Genomic DNA, 18,346 nt, shown 5'->3' with positions numbered 1-18,346 from the left:
GGATAGAAACTGCCCTTGAATCAAAACCAGATTTAGAATCAGATTTATTATCAGTGACTTACATGAAGTGAAATCAGTGCAAAGACATAAAATTACTATAAATTACAAAAATAAATAGTGCAAAAAAATGGAATAATGAGGTTGGGTTCATGGGCCATTCAGAAATCTGATGATGGAGGGGATGAACCTGTTCCTGAATCATTGAGAGTGAGTGTTCAGGCTCTTGTACCTCCTCCGCGATGGCAGTAACAAGAAGAGGGCGTGTTCTGGATGGTGAGGGTCCTTAGTGATGGATGCCACCTTCTTGAGACACCGCCTCTTGAAGATGTCCTCGATTTTGGGGAGGTTTGTGCCTGTGATGGAGCTAGCTGAGTCTACAACCCTCTGCAGCCTCTTGCGATCCTGTGCATTGGAGCCTCCAATCCAGGCTGTGATGCAACCAGTCAGAATGCTCTCCACCGTCCTTGAGCCCGGTGATACATGTTTTCAGGCTTTTGTATCTTCTGCCTGATGGGAGGGGGGAGAAAAGAGAATGTCCAGAGTGGGAGGGGTCTTTAATTATGTTGGCCGCTTTGCTGAGGCAGTGAGAAGTGTAGATAGAATCCATGGAGGCGAGGCTGGTTTTCGTTATGTGCTGAGCTGAGCTGCAACTCTCTATAGTTTCTTCCAGTCTCGGGCAGAGCAGTTGCTATACCAAGCCATGAGGCATCTGGATAGAATGCTTTCTACGGTATATCTATAAAAATTCACAAGATCACAAGAAGAAGGAGCAGAAGTAGGCCATTTGGCCCATTGAGTGTGCTCCGCCACTTCACCATGAACTAAACTATTCTCCCATCTAGCCCCAATTCCCAGCCTTTTCCCCATATCCCTTGATACCCTGACTAATTAGATACCTATCAATCTCTAAAGAAATTTCTCCATGTCTCTGTTTTAAATGGGTAGCCTCTAATTCTAAGACTGTGCCAAAAATTGGTGAGGATCAATGGGGATATGTTAAATTTCTTTAGCCTCCTGAAGAAGTAGAGGAACTGGTGAGCTTTCTTGGCCATGGAGTCTATGTGGCTGGGCCAGGACGGGCTATTGGTGATGATTACTCCTAGGAACTTGAAGCTCTTAACCCTCTCATACTCAGCACCATTGATGTAAACAGGAGCATGTGCACTGCCCCCTTCCTGAAGTTAATGACCACCTCTTTTGTTGACATTGAGGAAAAGGTTGTTGTTATGACACCATGTCACTAGGCTCTCTATTTTCTTCCTGTATTCCAACCCATCATTGTTTCAGGTTTGGCCCACTTTAGTGGTGTCATATGCAAACTTGTAGATGGAGTTAGAGCAGAATTTGGCCATGCAGTTGTGAGTGCATAAGGGGTAAAGTAGGGGGCTGAATATGCAGTCTGCTGGGGCACTGATGTCGAGGATAGTCATGGCGGAAGTGTTGCTGCTTATCCTTACTGATTGTGGTCTGTTGGTCAGAAAATCAAGGATCCAGTTGCAAAGGGAGGTGCTGTGTCCCAGGTCCAGGAGTTTAGAGGTGACTTTGCTTGGAATTATAGTATTGAAGGCAGAGCTGCAGTCAATAAGTAGTAGTCTGACATAAGTGTCTTTATTATCAAGATATTCCGGAGATGTTTAAAAGACAGTTGGACAGGTACATGGATTGGAAAGGTTTAGAAGGTTATGGGCCAAATGCTGGCAAATGGGACTAGTTTGGATGGGGCATCTTGGTCAGCATGCACCAGTTGGGCTGAAGGGCCTTTTTCCATGCCGTATGGCTCTATGAACTATGAGTGTAGGGCCAGGGAGATGGCATCTGCCTTGGACCTGTTTTGGCAGTAGGTGAATTGCAGTGGGTTGAGGTTGCCTGGGAGGGAGTAATAGTAGTAATTTCCAAAGGAGTTCATTATAAACTGGGGTCCTGTCCCTGGGGCTGCAATTACTAATTGAAGTGCATAGTCTCCCATTTTCCTATATCAAGCTCCATCGATATTTTCTTGCGCTTATTTAATCTATCTCCATCTCTGCAGAATCTTTGCATTTTCCTTGCAGCTTAGTTTCTCACCTAGCTTTGTTATGTCAGAAATTGTATCACTTTTTCTTCCATTTATGTCATTATTATGGATTATAACGAGCTGAGAGCCCAGTCCTGATTTTGTGTACACCAGGACTGCCAACCTGAAAAGTATCTGTTTAACCCTTCTGTCTTCTCTCCTTTAATGCTCTCTATCCAAGCTAATATTTTACCCTTAAACTACATTCACTAGTTTCTGCTCATGTAATCAGTTAGTTACATTCTCCAAAAGACATTGAATGAGTTGAACATGTTTTCCATTTTATAAAGCCATGTTAACTGTGCCCAATCATTTTATGACTTCCAAATATCCTATTACCACATTTTTGATGATCGTCAATTTGATGTCAGACTATTTTCTATCTCCTTCTTTGGTTAATGGTCAGATTTGCTGCCATTCAAATTACTTAGACTGTTCCAGAATCTGAAGAATTTTGGAATTCATTCTTTGAATCCACTCTTTCTGCAGTTACCTTTCAGAGTCTTAAGCTGGGTTATTTTACTGTCCACTGTAGTTTCTCCTGCCTTTTGTCTCTAGAGACCTCTTATTTTGATACAGTCTCCTTGTAGAAGTGCTTAAAGTTTTTTTTTATTTTTTGCTAGATTAACTCTCATTCTGTCTTAATGCCCAGAGTAAAGTGAAGTTCCAACAAAATTGGATAGGTTTGCAGTTTGCAACAAATTACATTTTTCTATCCAGGGACTTTGGTGTACGCTGTCCTGGAGTACAAAAAAAAATTACTTGATGTCATGCTCAGTTTTTTGTACTGTCAGGTCAAAGTGTATTAATTTGTGATAAAACATTATATTATAGCAAAAATAATCACCATGATTAATTTTTAGACATTTATTTTTATGGTTTTTTTTTGCAAATATATGCTTTTCCTCTTTACCATTTCCAATTAAAGGTTTCGTGAAACAGCACTTTGTATTTCAACTAGTAGTGTAGAGTGTAGAATTGATTTATTAAAATTTTACACTAATTTTCTCTCAAACTAATCATGTATAAACAGTAATTGCTAATCCAGCTCTGTAAGTTTGAGATATACAGGCTTAAATAGTGCCTGAGCTTCACAATGCCAGAGAGCTAAAATGATCCTTATTTAAGAATGACACAATAATTGTGACATATTTGTTTAATGACTGCTTATGTATCTATATTCAGTTCCTTCAATCTGTCACTTAGTAATTCCTTTTTATCCACATTACTGTGTACTCACTTCATTAAAAAAAATGCTTAGAATTTTAGTTAAAATGAATTGCAATTATAGTTAAAAATTGGTTCCTTGTTGATCAAGCTAAAACTGGTAAGATTTGGAAGCATGTGTTTTCTTTACATCTAATATTCTGAAATAATTTCCTCAGACAGCTTCAGGTGCAGATTTCAACAGATGTAGGCTGAGCAGTAGAAATTTGAAACAAGCTGATTGAAATTCTCAAGTGTTTGGTTTGCCTCTAAAGAGATTATGGGCCGGATTTGGCCTTTTCCATTGTGGAAGGCCTGAGGGAGAGTGAAAATGAAAAGAGAACAAATCAAAGGAAGGCTTGAAATGGACAATTCAGTGAGCGCTGAAATGAGGCTCTGATGGGTGAGATAATTGTGAGGAAAGTCCCTCACTGAGTCATTTTAAATGTATTTTCAAATGTCAACACTGCAACAAGCTTCAGACCGCAGCTAAATGCAGACCCATGCTCCATGTAACCTTACAGCAAGTAATGTAGCACTACACCTCTGTGATCCAGATTCGGGGACTGGTGTCCATGGCCATTGCAGGCACATGTGCCAGGACCTGCAGAAGTGACCGTTGGCAACTTGGTAGAAGTAGTTAACTAGGATATGTTGTTCTTTATCAATCTCTTTTACCTGTTTTCAACTTTTGGTTTTAATTGAGGCAGGTTGAGAAAGTATTTTATATTACTGGTGCTAGTGCCGTCACATCTATTTTCTCAAGAAGTTGCACTATTCTCTGAACAACCAAGTATGTCTAAATTGCTAGATTTTAGAATCTTCTAGAAAAGTATCTGCCCTTCCCTTTGCCTTTTCCCACCCTCAAAGTGCTCCTGTTTTCAATCATCAGACGGGGAAAATTCCATCAGTGTCAGCAATGGGACTAATAGCAGAAAAAATGCAGACAAACTGCCAACTTCTATGAGAGTTTAAGTACAAACGTGAAAAAGCTGTTGAGAAAATAAATTAACACAAGCCTGAAGTACACCTGGCACTTTGACCCTTCCATAACCTCCACGTACATACTGGCCTTTGTAATCCTGAATTCTCAGTTTACAATGGTAGTTATTTTAATGTAGCCCTTGCTTGTTCAAAGGTGTGTTCTCACCTCTCTGTTGCACATACAGTGAGTGGAAATCAGAAGGGCTGAAGTTTGCTGTTACTATTTTGTGGCCACACAGATGGCTTACCTGTTGTTAGATTAGTAAACTTTAATGCTCTCTTAAGTTCTGATTTCATTTTGTGTGGGTACCCCACTACTTCCTTGATATTACCACATGGTCATGTCTCTAAATAATCATGTCAAGACAATATATGAGGGCTGAAGTGCTAAAGAATCCAGGGTAAGATTGTGCTTTTCTAAGTTTACCTCCGTTCAGTATGCCATAGTGACTTTATCTAGTAAAATGTCATGTTTTGTTTTGTCTTTTTTTCAGGTTCTTGCAACCTTGGAACATCTGGAAAAAGTCAGCAGCTTTCAGGAGTTTGTACAGATCTTCAGTCAATTTGGAAACGAGATGGTAGAATTTGCCCATTTGACAGGAGACAGACAAAATGTAGGTTATAGATGAATTGCAGTGATGAAGGCAGTAGACTTGTTTATATTTTGTTCAATCTTTTTCACCCCTGAGATGCTTTAAAGTATTTTATTGAGATAAAAGCACTATAAAAGTGGAAATAGTTGTTTATGTTGAACCTCTGAGACTCCGTTCCCATTGTTTTCATCATCTGTTTATATCCTTGCAGTCCAGCCAAATTCTTTTTATCTTGGCCAATTCGCCTTTAATCATTCATAACGTGGCTTGGTCTAAAATCTTAGAAATGTATTGCAATTTTGTGTGAGAAAATTTGTCCACTTGCAACAGTTCTGAAATGTGCCCATGCCACCTAAATGGTGACCATCAAATTATCTGCTGGAAACTACTCCAGTTTAATCTTCTCATGAGTTGTAATTCAAATTTATTGCACATTTATTTCTTCCTTTTCTGTGTGTGTTCGGATGTTACACTAAATGCAGTTTAGAATTTATAGTTGTTTTAGATTTTTAATAATAACATCTCTGTTACTTGTGGCTTGAGAGAAATAATTGAAAGATTTTGGGTTTTCTCATGCTTTCATAGCTTTGAATATATAAACATGAAATATTTTATAGAAAACTGCACGTGTGTGGCACAATGTTAAATGTTGCTGCAGATTAGTTCATGAAAAAGAATGCTCTCTAAACATACTGAAATTTTCAATACAAGTATTTGAATCTCTGTCTAAGCGATGTGGAATTTACCTCCTGATACTTCAGCAAAGTTCAGTCTTAACTAAAGCAATGTAACAGTCTCGCCACATGGATCAATGCTGAGACCCTTGCTATAGATGATATTTATTAATAACTTGAATGTGAATGTTAGGAGGTATGATTACTAAGTATGTGGATGGCATGAAAATTGATGGTGTTGTGGATGACAAGGAAGGTTGCCTAAGGCTACAGCAGGATATAGATCAGATGGAAAATTGGGAGGAGCATTGGCAAATGGAATTTAATCCTGACAAGTGCAAGGTTATGCATTTTGGGAAGTCAAATAAGGGTAGGACATCTACAGTATATGATAGGGCACTAAGGAGTGCTATGAATGGCGAGACCCAGCTGTCCAAGTCCATAATTCCCTAAAAATGGCAACTGAGGTCAACAGGGTGGTAAAGAAGGCATACAGCATGTTTGCTGTCATAGGTCGGGGCAAAGAACATAAGAGTTGGGAAGATATGTTGCAGCTTTAAAAAATACTAGTTAGGCTGTACTTGGAGTATTGTGTGCATTTCTGGTCATGACACCATTAGAAGGACGTGGTTGCACTGGAGAAAAGATTCATCAGGATGTTGCCTGGATTGGAGGACTTTAGTTATGGGGAGAGTTCGGATAGATTGGGCTTGATTTCCCTGGAGAGGAGGAGGCTGAGGGTGACCTAATAGAAGTATATAAGATTATGAGAGGCATAGATAGGATAAGTAGTCAAAATCATTTTCCCCTGGTAAGGGTATTAAACCAAGAGGGCATATGTTTAAGGTGAGAGGAAGGAGTTTTAAGTGGGATCGGGGGATACATTTTTTTATGCAGAGTGGTTGATATCTGGAAAACAAGGCCAGAGGAAGTGGTGGAATCTGATAGAATCGCTATGTTTAAGAGGCATTGGGATAGGAACCAGTAGGCAAGGCAGAGAAGGATATTGTCCTAATGCAGGCAAATGGGATTAGAGTAGGTGGGCAAAATAGTGAGTCAAAGGGCCTGTTTCTGTGCTGCATAACAATATAGCAATAAATCTTAAACACTAATATTCTTTACATATTTAAGTGATGACCTTATCTGAGTAATTCAGAAGTAATTATATCATCTGAAATGTGAAATAATTTTTCTTCTAAAGTCTAACTAATCAGATATATAAACAAAGTTCTTGGGAGGAGTTAATGAAATCAATTTTGTTTTTTAATTTAAATGTAGTCTCAGGATGGGCAGATATGGCTTGTTGTAATGTGGTGTTTTTGAATACAGGAAGATGAGTTTGCAATTTAGTACAGGCATAGAGTTATTCAGCACGGAAACAGACCCTTCAGCTCAATCTGTCCATGCTGACAAAGATGTCTGTCTGAGTTAGTCTTATCTGCCCGCATCTAGCTTGTATCCTTCTGAATCTTTTCAATCCATGTACCTGTCTAAAAGTCTTTTAAGCATTGTAATTGCACCTACTCTACAGCTTTTTCCAGACACCTACCACCCTCTGTGTGGAAAAAGCTGTCCCTCGGATCCTTTTCAAATCTTTTCCCTCTCATCTTAAATCAATGTCATTACCTTAGGATGTTCCCAAGCACTTTATAGCACACACAGTACTTTTTGAATTGTGCTTATTGGTGTGGAAAATACAGCAACCAGTGCAAGGCCTTACAAGAAGCAACTCAGTTAATGACCAGATAAAGTGTTGTATTGATGCTATTGATTACTAACTATCGGGGAGGGTACTAGGAATACTTTCCAGACATTAGTTCAAAAGATATCAGATAATGGGAGCTTTTACATCTGTCTGAGAATAAATAAGGATCCTTATATCTTTTTCAAAAGATGGCACCTCTGTCTATGCAGCATACTCTCAAATTTCTGGAGCCATACTTAAACACACAGACAGTGCTGCTAACTAGGCCACAGCTGATGCTGTTGGAATTAATGTAAGTTCTTTCAATGAGAGATGCTGTTGCTTCTGGAAAAACTGGATCCTAATTTAGTCACTGTTTCCCCAGTCACTGATATCTATGCATACACAACTTGAACAGTTGGTTTCAGAGCCACACCAGTGCAATTCATTCAAAATCGGCCAAATTGGTTCAACAAATTAAGAAATCTTGAGTCCACATTGACTCTAACAATAGTTACATTTTTGTGATCTTATGATGTTTGTTTAAAACAAAATCTGAAAGCTGTTTCTGTCCAGAGAACGGCCAATGCTCCGGATCTAAGTTTTTAATTGTTCATTTGGGAGATATTTGCATCACTGACTTGGCCAGAATTTGTATCCTTTTTAAATTATCCTTGATGGGATAAGCCATTTCTTTTAACCACTGTAGTCCTTCAGGAGTCCTTCACTACTGTTGAGTAGTGAGTGACCCAATGAAGGAATGGCAGGGGAACCCGCTTTTTTCTTGCTGCCCTTGTCTTTTTGCTGGTAGAAGTCGGGTTTAGGTAGTGCTGTCAAAAAAAAACATGGTGAGTTTCTGCAGTGCATTTTGTAAGTGGCACACACTGTTTGCCAGTGATAGAGAGAGTAAGTTTTTAGAGTGATGGATGTAGTCCAAAATAGGCAGGCAGCTTTTCCCTGGATGGTGTCAGTTTCTTGAATACCGTTGGAGGTGCATTCTTCCAGGCACATAGAGAGTTAAGCATCATGCCTTATAGATGGTGCAAAGGCTTTGACAGATCATGAAATGCCTCTGACCTAATCTTGTAGTCATGGTATTCATGTGGCTGGTCTGGTGGGTGCTGGTCCACCAGATTGTCTGTTATTGGTGGGACACATGATGATAGTAATGTGGTGAATATCAAGAGGTGGTGGTTAGACTCTTGTTGGAGATGTTTGTTGCATAATGCTTATGTGGCACGGTTGTTAATTGCCACTTCTCACACTATGTCTGAATACTACCTCAGAATTGCTGCATGCAGGCATGGACTCTCCTTTCCTGAGCTGTTCTGAATGGAATTGAACATTAGCAAACACCCTCATTTCTGATCTAATTCTGAGGGAAGGTTTATAATGGAGCAGCTACAGAAGATTGGGTTTAGGACAGTGCTCTGAGGAATTCCCACAGTACTGCCCTGGGGCTGGAATGATTGACCTTCAACAACCACAACCATAATTAATGAGCCAAGACAATCTGCCAATTAAACCCATTTACTTGCACCTTACAGACAAAGGCAGGTATATAAAAATGGATATTTAAATTTGAAAAAACTGACTGTATATCAGTTAAACTGGTAAATGATTAGGTATAATTTATTCAAATGCTTTTATAGGTGACCCCCATGTTACAGCAGTCGGAAATTCACCCTTATGGAATTCACTAATCACTACTAAAAAATCTGAGACGTGGAAGAAAAATTACAGAGTCCGAGTTGTACAGCACAGAAAAAGGCCCTTCGGCCCATACTTGTCCATGCCAACCAAGATGTATATTCAAGTTAATTCCATTTCCCAGAACTTGTTCCATATCCCTCTAAACTCTTTGTTATCCATATACCTGTCCATATACTTCATAAATGTACCTGCCTCAACCACTTCCTCTGGCAGCTGGTTCCCAGTGTGTGTGTATATATAAAAAAAAGTTGCCCCTCAAGTTCTTGTTAAACCTTTCACCTCTAACCTTAAAACTATGTCCTCTAGGAATAAAAAATTTGCACTCGTTGAACTTGCATGTCAAATTTTATTTTATTTTCAGTTCACATCTCTTGATGCATGCACAAATGATATGCCTTCGCATTAAGGAAAAGCACAATATGAAGAGTTTTCTGGGATCACAAGCGCCAGGGTTGGGAGGGGAGGGAGGGTGACCTGTATTTCTGAAAACCCCATTTTCAGCAATAATGAGGAAAATGCATCAGGCCTACTTTCAATTGCTTTAAAGATTTTTTTAAAATATAACTGGGAAAAGTGCTGTCCAACTGTGCATAATCGTGGAAGATTGTTCAAGATTATACAAAAGAGTTGATAGGAAACTTGATCATTAACTTCGCTTTGGAAACCACTGCAATTCTGAGCATGTTCTGCACTGTGATTATCAATTGCATCCATAGCAGAAACTCTCTGAATATTATTAATTGTAGTGGATAACAACAAGTACAACGACAATTGGCTATTGTGGATCCTGGTGACCACACTTGCAGTGAGTGTTGTTTGCTCGAGGAACTCGGGCTCAAAGTTGATGACTTGGAATCTGAGCTTCAAACATGTGACGCATCAGGGAGGAGTAGAGTTACCTGGACACTGTGTTTTAGGAGGCAGTCACACCCATTAGATTAACTACTTCAAATTCAGTTTGTGGTTAGGGATGAGAAGGTGTGACTGCGAGGGAGGGGGATTCAAGAGGTAGTGCTGGAGGAGCCTCAGCCCTTGAGCTTGTCCAACAGGTCTGAGATTCTTGCTCCACGTACGAATGAGAGTGGGGGGCTGTAGGAAAGATGAGTGACCAAAATGTGGCACCATAGTTCAGGGAGCCATTCAAGATGGGGGAGAAAAGAGAAGTATAATGATAATTGGGGATAGTATAGTCTGGGGAACAGACACAATTCTCTGTCGCAAAGATCGAGAGACCTGAAGGCTGTATTGACTGCCTGGTTGCCCAGGTTTGGGACATCTCATCTGATCTGCAGAGGAACTTGGAATGGGAGGGGGAAGATCCAGTTGTCGTGGTCCATGTGGGTACCAGTGATGTAGGTAGAACAAGGAAGGAGGTTCTGCTGAGGGAATTTGGGCGGCTAGGGACTAAATTAAAAAGCAGAACCAAAAAGGTGGTAATCTCTGAATTGCTACATGAGCCACATGCAAATTGGCACAGGGTCAGTGAGGTCAGAGAGTTAAATGTGTGGCTTAAAGATTGGTGTGGGAAAAGTGGGTCTGAATTTATGTGACATTGGCATCAGTAATGGGGAAGGAGGGAGAATCCTGGCGAATCGCATAACTAGGGCTGTGGATAGGGCTTGAAGCTAAATAGTAGGGGGGTGGGTTCAACAGATTGGAAAAGTACGGATAAAGTAAAAGGGAAGGAGGGTGTAGGAGAGGTTACTGAAGTCTTCAGAATAAAGAATAAGACAAAGTTTAGAAAGGGATAAGAACTTAACTTCAGGCAATATGGAGACAAATTTGAGAAGAAGGTTGGTGAATACAGGACTGAAGGTGTTATATTTGAATGCACGCAGTATATGAAATAAGGTAGATGAGCTCATAGCGCAGTTAGAAACTGGCAGGTATGACGTTGTGGGCATCACAGAGTTGTGGTTGAAAGATCACAGCTGGAGCTAACATCTAAGGATACGCATCCCATCAAAAAGACAGGCAGGTAGGCAGAGGGGGTGGGGTGGCTCTGTTCATAAAAAAAAATGAAGTCAAATCCTTAGCAAGAAGTAACATAGGATCAGAAAATGTAGAATCCTTGTGGGTAGAATTAAGAAACTGCAAGGGTAAATAAAACCCTAATGGGAATTGCATATAGGCCTCTGAATAGTAGCCAGGATGTGGGGTACAAGTTACAGAAGGAAATAGGAAAGGCATGTAAAAATGGCAATGTTACCATGGTTATGGGGGATTTCAATATGCAGGTAGATTGGGAAAATCGGGTTGGTACTGGATCCCAAGAAAAGGAATTTGTAGAATGCCTATGAGATGGCTTTTTAGAGCAGCTTGTGGTTGAGTCCACTAGCGAAAAGGCAATTCTGGATTTGGTGTTGTGCAATGGAGCAGATTTGATTAGGGAGCTTAAGGTAAAGGAACCTTTAGGAGGCAGTGATCATAATATGAAAGAATTCACCATGCAGTTTTAGAGGGAGAAGCTAAAATCAGATGTATTGGTGTTACAGTTAAGAATGGTAACTATAGAGGCATAAGAGAGGAGCTGGCCAAAATTGATGGGAAGGGGACCCTAGCAGGGATGACGGTAGAGCAGCAATGGCAGGAGTTTCTGGGAGTAATTTGGAAGAGAAAGGGTCAGTTCATCACAAAGAAGAGGAAACATTATAAAGGGAGGATGAGGCAACTGTGGCTGACAAGGGAAGTCAAAGACAGCATAAAAGCAAATGAAAGGGCATACAATATTGCAAAAATTAGTGCGAAGCTAGAGGATTGGGAAGCTTTTAAAAACCAACAGAAGGCAACTAAAAAAGCAATAAGGGGAGAAAAGATGAAATATGAAGGTAACCTAGCCAATAATATAAAAGAGGATACCAAAAGTGTTTTCAGACATATAAAGAGTTAAAGAGAGGCAAGACTGAACATCGGACCGCTGGAAAATTATGCTGGAGAGGTAGTAATGGGGAACAAAGAAATGCCGGACTAACTAAATAAGTATTTTGCATCAATCTTCACTGTGGGAAAACACCAGCAACATGCCAGAAATTCGAGAGAGTCAGGAAGCAAAAGTGAGTGTAGTCACTATTACTAAAGAGAAGGTGCTTGGGAAATTGAAAGGTCTGAAGGTAGATAAGACAACTGGACTGGATGGACTATACCCCAGCGTTCTGAAAGAGGTAGCTGAAGAGATTGTGGGGGCATTAGTAGTGATCTTTCAAGAATCACTAGTCAGGAATGGTTCTGGAGGATTGGAAAATTACAAATGTCACTCCACTCTGTAAGAAGGGAGGGAGGCAGAAGATAGGAAATTATAGGCCAGTTAGCCTATAACGTGTTTCCAAATACCCCGAAACCTCATCCTTAATAATGGACTCTAATATCTTACCAAGCACTGAAGTTTCGATGTATTGGAAGCACATGATAAAATAGGCTGAAGTCAGCATGGTTTCCTTAAGGGGAAATCTTGCCTGACAAATCTGTTGGAACTCTTTGAGGAAGTAACAGGCAGGATAGACAAAGGAGAGTCAGTGGATGTTGTTTACTTGGATTTTCAGAAGGCCTTTGACAAGGTGCTGCACATGAGGCTGCTAAACAAGATAGGAGCCCATGGTATTACAGGAAAGGTACTAGCAGGATAGAAGATTGGCTGACTGGCAGAAGGCTAAGAGTGGGAATAAAGGGGGCTTTTTCTGGTTGGCTGCCGATGACCAGTTGTGTTCTGCAGGAGTCTGTGTTACGTCGCTACTTATCATGTTATATGTCAGTGATCTGGATGATGGCATTGATGGCTTTGTGGCCAAGTTTGTAGATGATACAAAGATAGTTGGAGGGGCAGGTAGTGTTGAGGAAGCAGGGAGTCTGCAGAAGGACTTGGACAGGTTGGGAAAAATGGGCAAAGGAGTGGCAGATGGAATACAGCATAGGGAAACGTATGGTCGTGCACTTTGGTAGAAGGAATAAAGGTGTAGAATATTTTCTAAACAGGGAATGAATTCAGAAATCGGAGGTGCAAAGAGACTTGGGAGTTCTAGTGCAGGATTCCCCAAAGGTTAACTTGCAGGTTGGGTCCGTAATAAGGAAGGCAAATGCAATGTTAGCATTTCTTTCGAGAGAACTAGAATATAAAAGCAAGGATGGAATGCTGAGGCTTTATAAGGCATTGGTCAGACCACATTTGGAGTATTGTGAGCAGTTTTGGGCCCCATATCTAAGGAAGGATGTTCTGGCATTGGAGAGGGTCCAGACGAGGTTTACAAGAATTATCCCAGGAATGAAAGGGTTAATGTATGAGGAGTGTTTGATGGCTCTGAGCTTGTACTCGCTGGAGTTTAGAAGGATGACAAGGGATCTCATTGAAACCTACCAAATATTGAAAGGTCTGGATAGAGTGGATGTGGAGAGGATGTTTCCAGCAGTGGGAGAGTCTAGGACCAGAGGGCACAGCCTCAGAATAAAAGGACATCCCTTTAGAACAGAGATGAGGAGGAATTTCTTTAGCCAGAGGGTAATGAATCTATGGAATTCATTGCCACAGACAGCTGTGGAGGCCAAGTCATTGGGTATATTTAAAGTGGGGGTTGATAGGTTCTTGATTAATAAGGGCGTCAAAGGTTCCAGGGAGAAAGCTGGAGAATGGTGTTGAAAGGGAAAAATAAATCAGCCATGATTGAATGGTGGAGCAGACTTGATGGGCTGAATAGCCTAATTCTGTTCTTATGTCTTATGGCCAACCACTTCATCTAATTTACAGAGCCACAATAATACATACATGATGATGTTTTCAAAGTGGTTTGCTCATTGAGTCAGAGGCATTCAGTATATTTTGGGACACTTCAATTAAATTCACTTGGCTCAAACCACCTACAAATAATTTAGTGGATTGTTTAGCGTTTACAACACAAAAAGTGGCCATTTAAACCTGAGTGTGCTCCACACAATTCTCCTTGCACTCTGCTTGCTTTATTTCTCTTCAAATAGATTTATTTTCCTTTCTCCCACATGCATTTATCTGGCATCCTCTTATTTGCACCTGCATTAACCTGCTGGTTTTATTACTGGCATTTTAGAAATCACGCTAAGTAAAACAATCATCTATAGCTTTGTGGTTTAATTACTTTTAAACTAAATACTTCAGATACTGGAAATTTGAAATAAAAGCTAAAAATGTGTCACTAGAGAAATAGAATTGAAGGTTTATCAGAAAGATTCTGGATAATCATTGACATGAAACCATTTCACTTTCAACACTGAGTATTTCCAGAATTTTCTCTTTTAATTTATAATTAAATCTGATCTGAAGTTCCCATACCATTCACTATACATTAAAAGTTCTGCATTGTGGAAGACTTGTGCATAAAAGATATTTTAAATTGTTATGCAATAAGCTAAATGCATGTATGTGTAGTTTACTAGGAATGAAAAATAAACATTGGTTTCTAGGTGAGCTTTTAAGTCACTTTGCTTCGAAGTGTGCTGATAAATATGAGCTTGCATCCAGTGCAATTCTACAACTGAACCCCCATTTAGCTCAGTTTATCTGGAACATATGTTCAAATTACTTTGGAGTAATAGCTTGGACTATGTTCAGATGAGTTGGATGTGGGAAAGTTTTATCCAAACATAATAGGCATCACAGGAAAAAAGTGCTGTGAGCATCTGAGGTCCCACTGGAAACAATTTTCTTGTGCATTCTGACTCAAGAACATAAAATATGAGAACATAAAACTTAGAAAATACAGAGGTGTATTCCTAACAGCTCAGCATTCAAAATATAATTGAACTGATTACCACTTCAGGCAATCTTGGAGAAAATATTAATGTTATGGGGAGGAAAATGAGAATTTCTGACCACATTACATTGTGAAACAAACCTCAGATGACACACAGGCTAGCATTTTCTGATGCCTGCATTCTTAGTGTCTTAAAGTGCTTCTTTTTGTACATATGATTCCCATTTAACAAGCTAAATGGACACGTTGCATGGCAACTGCTTAAATAGGTATTGCAGAAGGAAGGGTAAAATACTTAAAATAAGGCAGGTATGAAACAAGGTTACATGCAGCAATACAGAATAATGAATTATGTATTACGACAAACATCCATTATTAAGTCAGGACAGCTGAAGTGATTGTGCATTGGAATGCCACCAGCGTATTGATACTGATTTATTTTGTTGAATCGTGAGATGATTGATTTGGCATCCTCAAAGTAGCTGTCATTCATAACCAGTTGCATCTGTTCATGTGGAGGAAAAGGAAATTAATGTCCTGTTTGTAGCTCTTAAGATTGATTAATTTACCTATAGAGTTCTGAATTAGTTATAAAATATGCTGCCATCTCACATTTTACCATAATATTTTATTAAATGTCACCTTGGGTATTATTAAAAAGCACCAAATGAGAAAATGCACCAAATAAAAAAAAAAGCCAAAATGCAATATAATTAATTGACAATGTTTTGCAATGAATGGAAGCATAGTTATGTAACAGTTTTATGTTGCTATGTTGGTCCAAGCAGACAACTTTATTGGTTGGCTTGTTGTGTTCAGGAAAATTGATATTTAGAGTTGGTTTTAATTGATCATTTAAAACAACTAAAACTGTGGGGGTGGAAGCTGATTTGGAGGCACGTTTCTGACAAATGCAATGCATCACAGTAGTAATAGTGTTGGATTTCTGTTAGTCTCATATTAACTGTGGTTCAATCAGTGAGAAAAGTACACAGGGCACAGAATTTCTAAATTGTGTTCAAGCAAATGTTTTTAAATCAGTGTGCAGCAAGTCCAATAAGAAGGGATGCAGTTGTGAATTTAGTTTTAGGGAATGAAGAATGAAGCTGAGAAAATGCCAGAAGTCTCAGTGTGAGGGCATGTTTGTGGTAGTGATCATAATTTCAGTTAGATTTATCATAGTTGTGGAAAATGCAGCAATAAAATAGGAATAATGGTTCTAAGTTGAGAGAAGGCCAATTTCACTTAGAAGTGCTTTAACGAAACTGACTGGAAACAGCTCGTTGAAGGTAAATCAGTATAGCGCAATGAAAGCCATTTAAGAAGGAGATTCAAAGAGTTTGCAGAAAACATGTTCCCACAGACAAAGTTGTTGGGGCTGCTAAATCCATAGCTGCAGATGACAAGGTGCATAGAGGGAGAGATGTGACACAAAAGGGAAGCTTGCATTAGACTCCAAGAGCTTAAAACAGCAGAAAGCCTGGAGTATAGGAGGGAGATTATAAGGGAAATTAGGAAAGCAGAGAGTTTTTGTTAAGTGCAATGATAAAGGAAAATGTTGAGCCCGCTGGAGACCAAAAGTGCATCTTGTATGTGGAAGATGTAGGTTTTAATGAATGATTTGCTACATTCACAAAGATAGATGATGCTAACACCGTAGTTAAGGCAAATGTGTGTGAAGTTAAGAATGAGATAAACACAATAAAAGAGGAAGTATTAATGTGTTTTATCATCTTTGAAAATGATAACTTGCCAGGATTGAATGAAATATCTCTTCTGGTTATTGAAAGAATGAAGGGAGAAAATTGCAGGGGTTTTGACTACAATTTTTCAATCCTCTCTAGTTATAGGACTGATGTAAGAGGATTGGAGTACTACTAACATTGTATTTTCCTTTAAAAAGAAAGTGGTAAACTAACTGTGGATGAATTGTGTAGGGTTTCAATGGTAGACAAATTACAGAATTCCGTTGTTAAGGGTTAGCAGAGAAGGCACTTAGAAAGATACGGGTTAATTTGGAGCAGTCAGCAAAGATCTATTAAGGGAAGGTAGTTTCTGACTGGCAATTGAATTTTTTGAAGTGGTAACAAGGAGAATTGATGAGGACAGTGCATCTGATGTAGTCTCTGTGGGCTTTAGCAAGGCTTTTGACAGGTTTCTCTGTGGCAGTTGTTGCAGTTCAAAAAAAGTAAAAGCCCCATGGAATCTAAGGAAGATTGATAAATTGGATTCAAAGTCCGTTCAGGAACGGGAAGCAAAGGGTTTTTGATGAATGGTGCTTTTTATGACTAGAAGACTGTTACCTGTAGGCTTCCAAAAAAGCTCAGTACATGGCAATTTGATTTTTTTTGTGTAATATGTTAATAAATTAGACCAAAATATAGGGGGCATGATAAAGAATTTTCCAGATAATATAAAAGTAATTGACAGTGGTGACTGCAGGCAGGTATAGATGATCTGGTCAGTTGGGCAGAAAAGTAGCAAATGGAATTTACTTCAGTGTTTTGTGAGGTAATGCATTTGGGAGGTACAACTAAGCTAAATAGCAGGAAATCAAGTGGTGTGGAGGAATAGAGGGATCTTGATGTTTAAAGGTAGCAGGAGAGATAGATGAAGTAGTTAAAAAGCCATGTGGGATGCTTTGAGTAGCCAAGGCACAGAAAAATTAGAGCAGTAAGATTATGATAAAACTATATCTAGCACTGGTTACATCCACCACAGCTAAGGTATACAGTTCTGGTCACTATAGGAAAAATGTGATTGCGTTGGAGAAGGGGCAAGAGAAATTTATAAAGATGTTACTAGGACTGGAAATTTGGAGCCTTGAGGAAAGATTGAATACGGTAGAGCGGTTTTCTCTGGAATAGAGGAGGCCAAAGACTCTTAACTGAGGTGTATAAAGCCCTAGGCAGAGTAAGTACAAGGACTTATTTTCTTAGCGGAGGTTTAAATACAAGGGAGTATTGATTTAAAGAAACTGGTTGAAGGTTTAGATGAACGTGAAGAAAATTTTTTTTTACCACAGTAGTTCTGGATTGTAGAGGCAGAAACACTCATCACTTTTAAAGACGTATTTGAATGTGTACTTGGAGCTGTGACCTGCAGAGCTGTGGACCTGGTACTGAAGGTGGGATGAGGCTGGAATGTGCTTTGCCCCACACCACCACCACCACCACCACCTCCCCACCCCAGCTGGATCATCTGCCTCTGTGTTGTCAGTTTTCAGTGATTTTTTTTTGCATGGTGTATAAATTTGCTTAACTTTCTCACACTAGGAGAAAAATGAATTGCATTGCATTTTAATTTCATGCTAAGTTTTTCATACTAAGTTTCATACTAAATTAATAGTGCATTTAACTAACTTAATCTACAAGTCCAATTTCTTTCTTCCTTTGCTATTAGACTTGCAACTGCAGAAACATAGCTGTCAAAACAATCTCAATTTAATATTAAGAAATATTTTATTGATTTGTCTTCAAAATTCAATCATGATTCAGATACGTATGTTATTTTCTAAGTATTCATTTTATGTTATAATGTTTAGTTTAGTCACTTATTGACCATTGAGAAGTCAGGTGCCTCTTGCATGTGTCCACATCAGCTGTGGCCTTCAGGCATTTCTTGCTGAGAACTGCAACTTAGGCAGAATAAAATGATCGAAGGTGGAACTATAACTTCTTTTAATATGATTTCTGGCAATTCAGCCAGCTTTTCTAATCATGCAC

At 39.3% G+C, this 18,346-nt stretch overlaps 1 protein-coding gene across 2 annotated transcripts in view; it reads left to right on the top strand.

Moving 5' to 3' along the window:
• Window positions 1-18,346, top strand: part of ctnnal1 (catenin (cadherin-associated protein), alpha-like 1) — a 297,913-nt gene that overhangs the window by 211,291 nt on the left and 68,276 nt on the right. For both annotated transcript variants that reach the window (XM_052016792.1, XM_052016794.1), the window contains exon 4: window positions 4,738-4,857. In XM_052016792.1, the coding sequence (XP_051872752.1) occupies window positions 4,738-4,857 (120 nt within the window). The remainder of the gene's footprint in view (window positions 1-4,737; window positions 4,858-18,346) is intronic.

This window comes from Pristis pectinata, chromosome 5 (genome assembly GCF_009764475.1).
Source record: "Pristis pectinata isolate sPriPec2 chromosome 5, sPriPec2.1.pri, whole genome shotgun sequence".
Classification (NCBI taxonomy): Eukaryota; Metazoa; Chordata; class Chondrichthyes; order Rhinopristiformes; family Pristidae; genus Pristis; species Pristis pectinata.
Note: the sequence above shows the minus strand (reverse complement) of the source record. Positions and strands in the feature narration are given on the sequence as shown.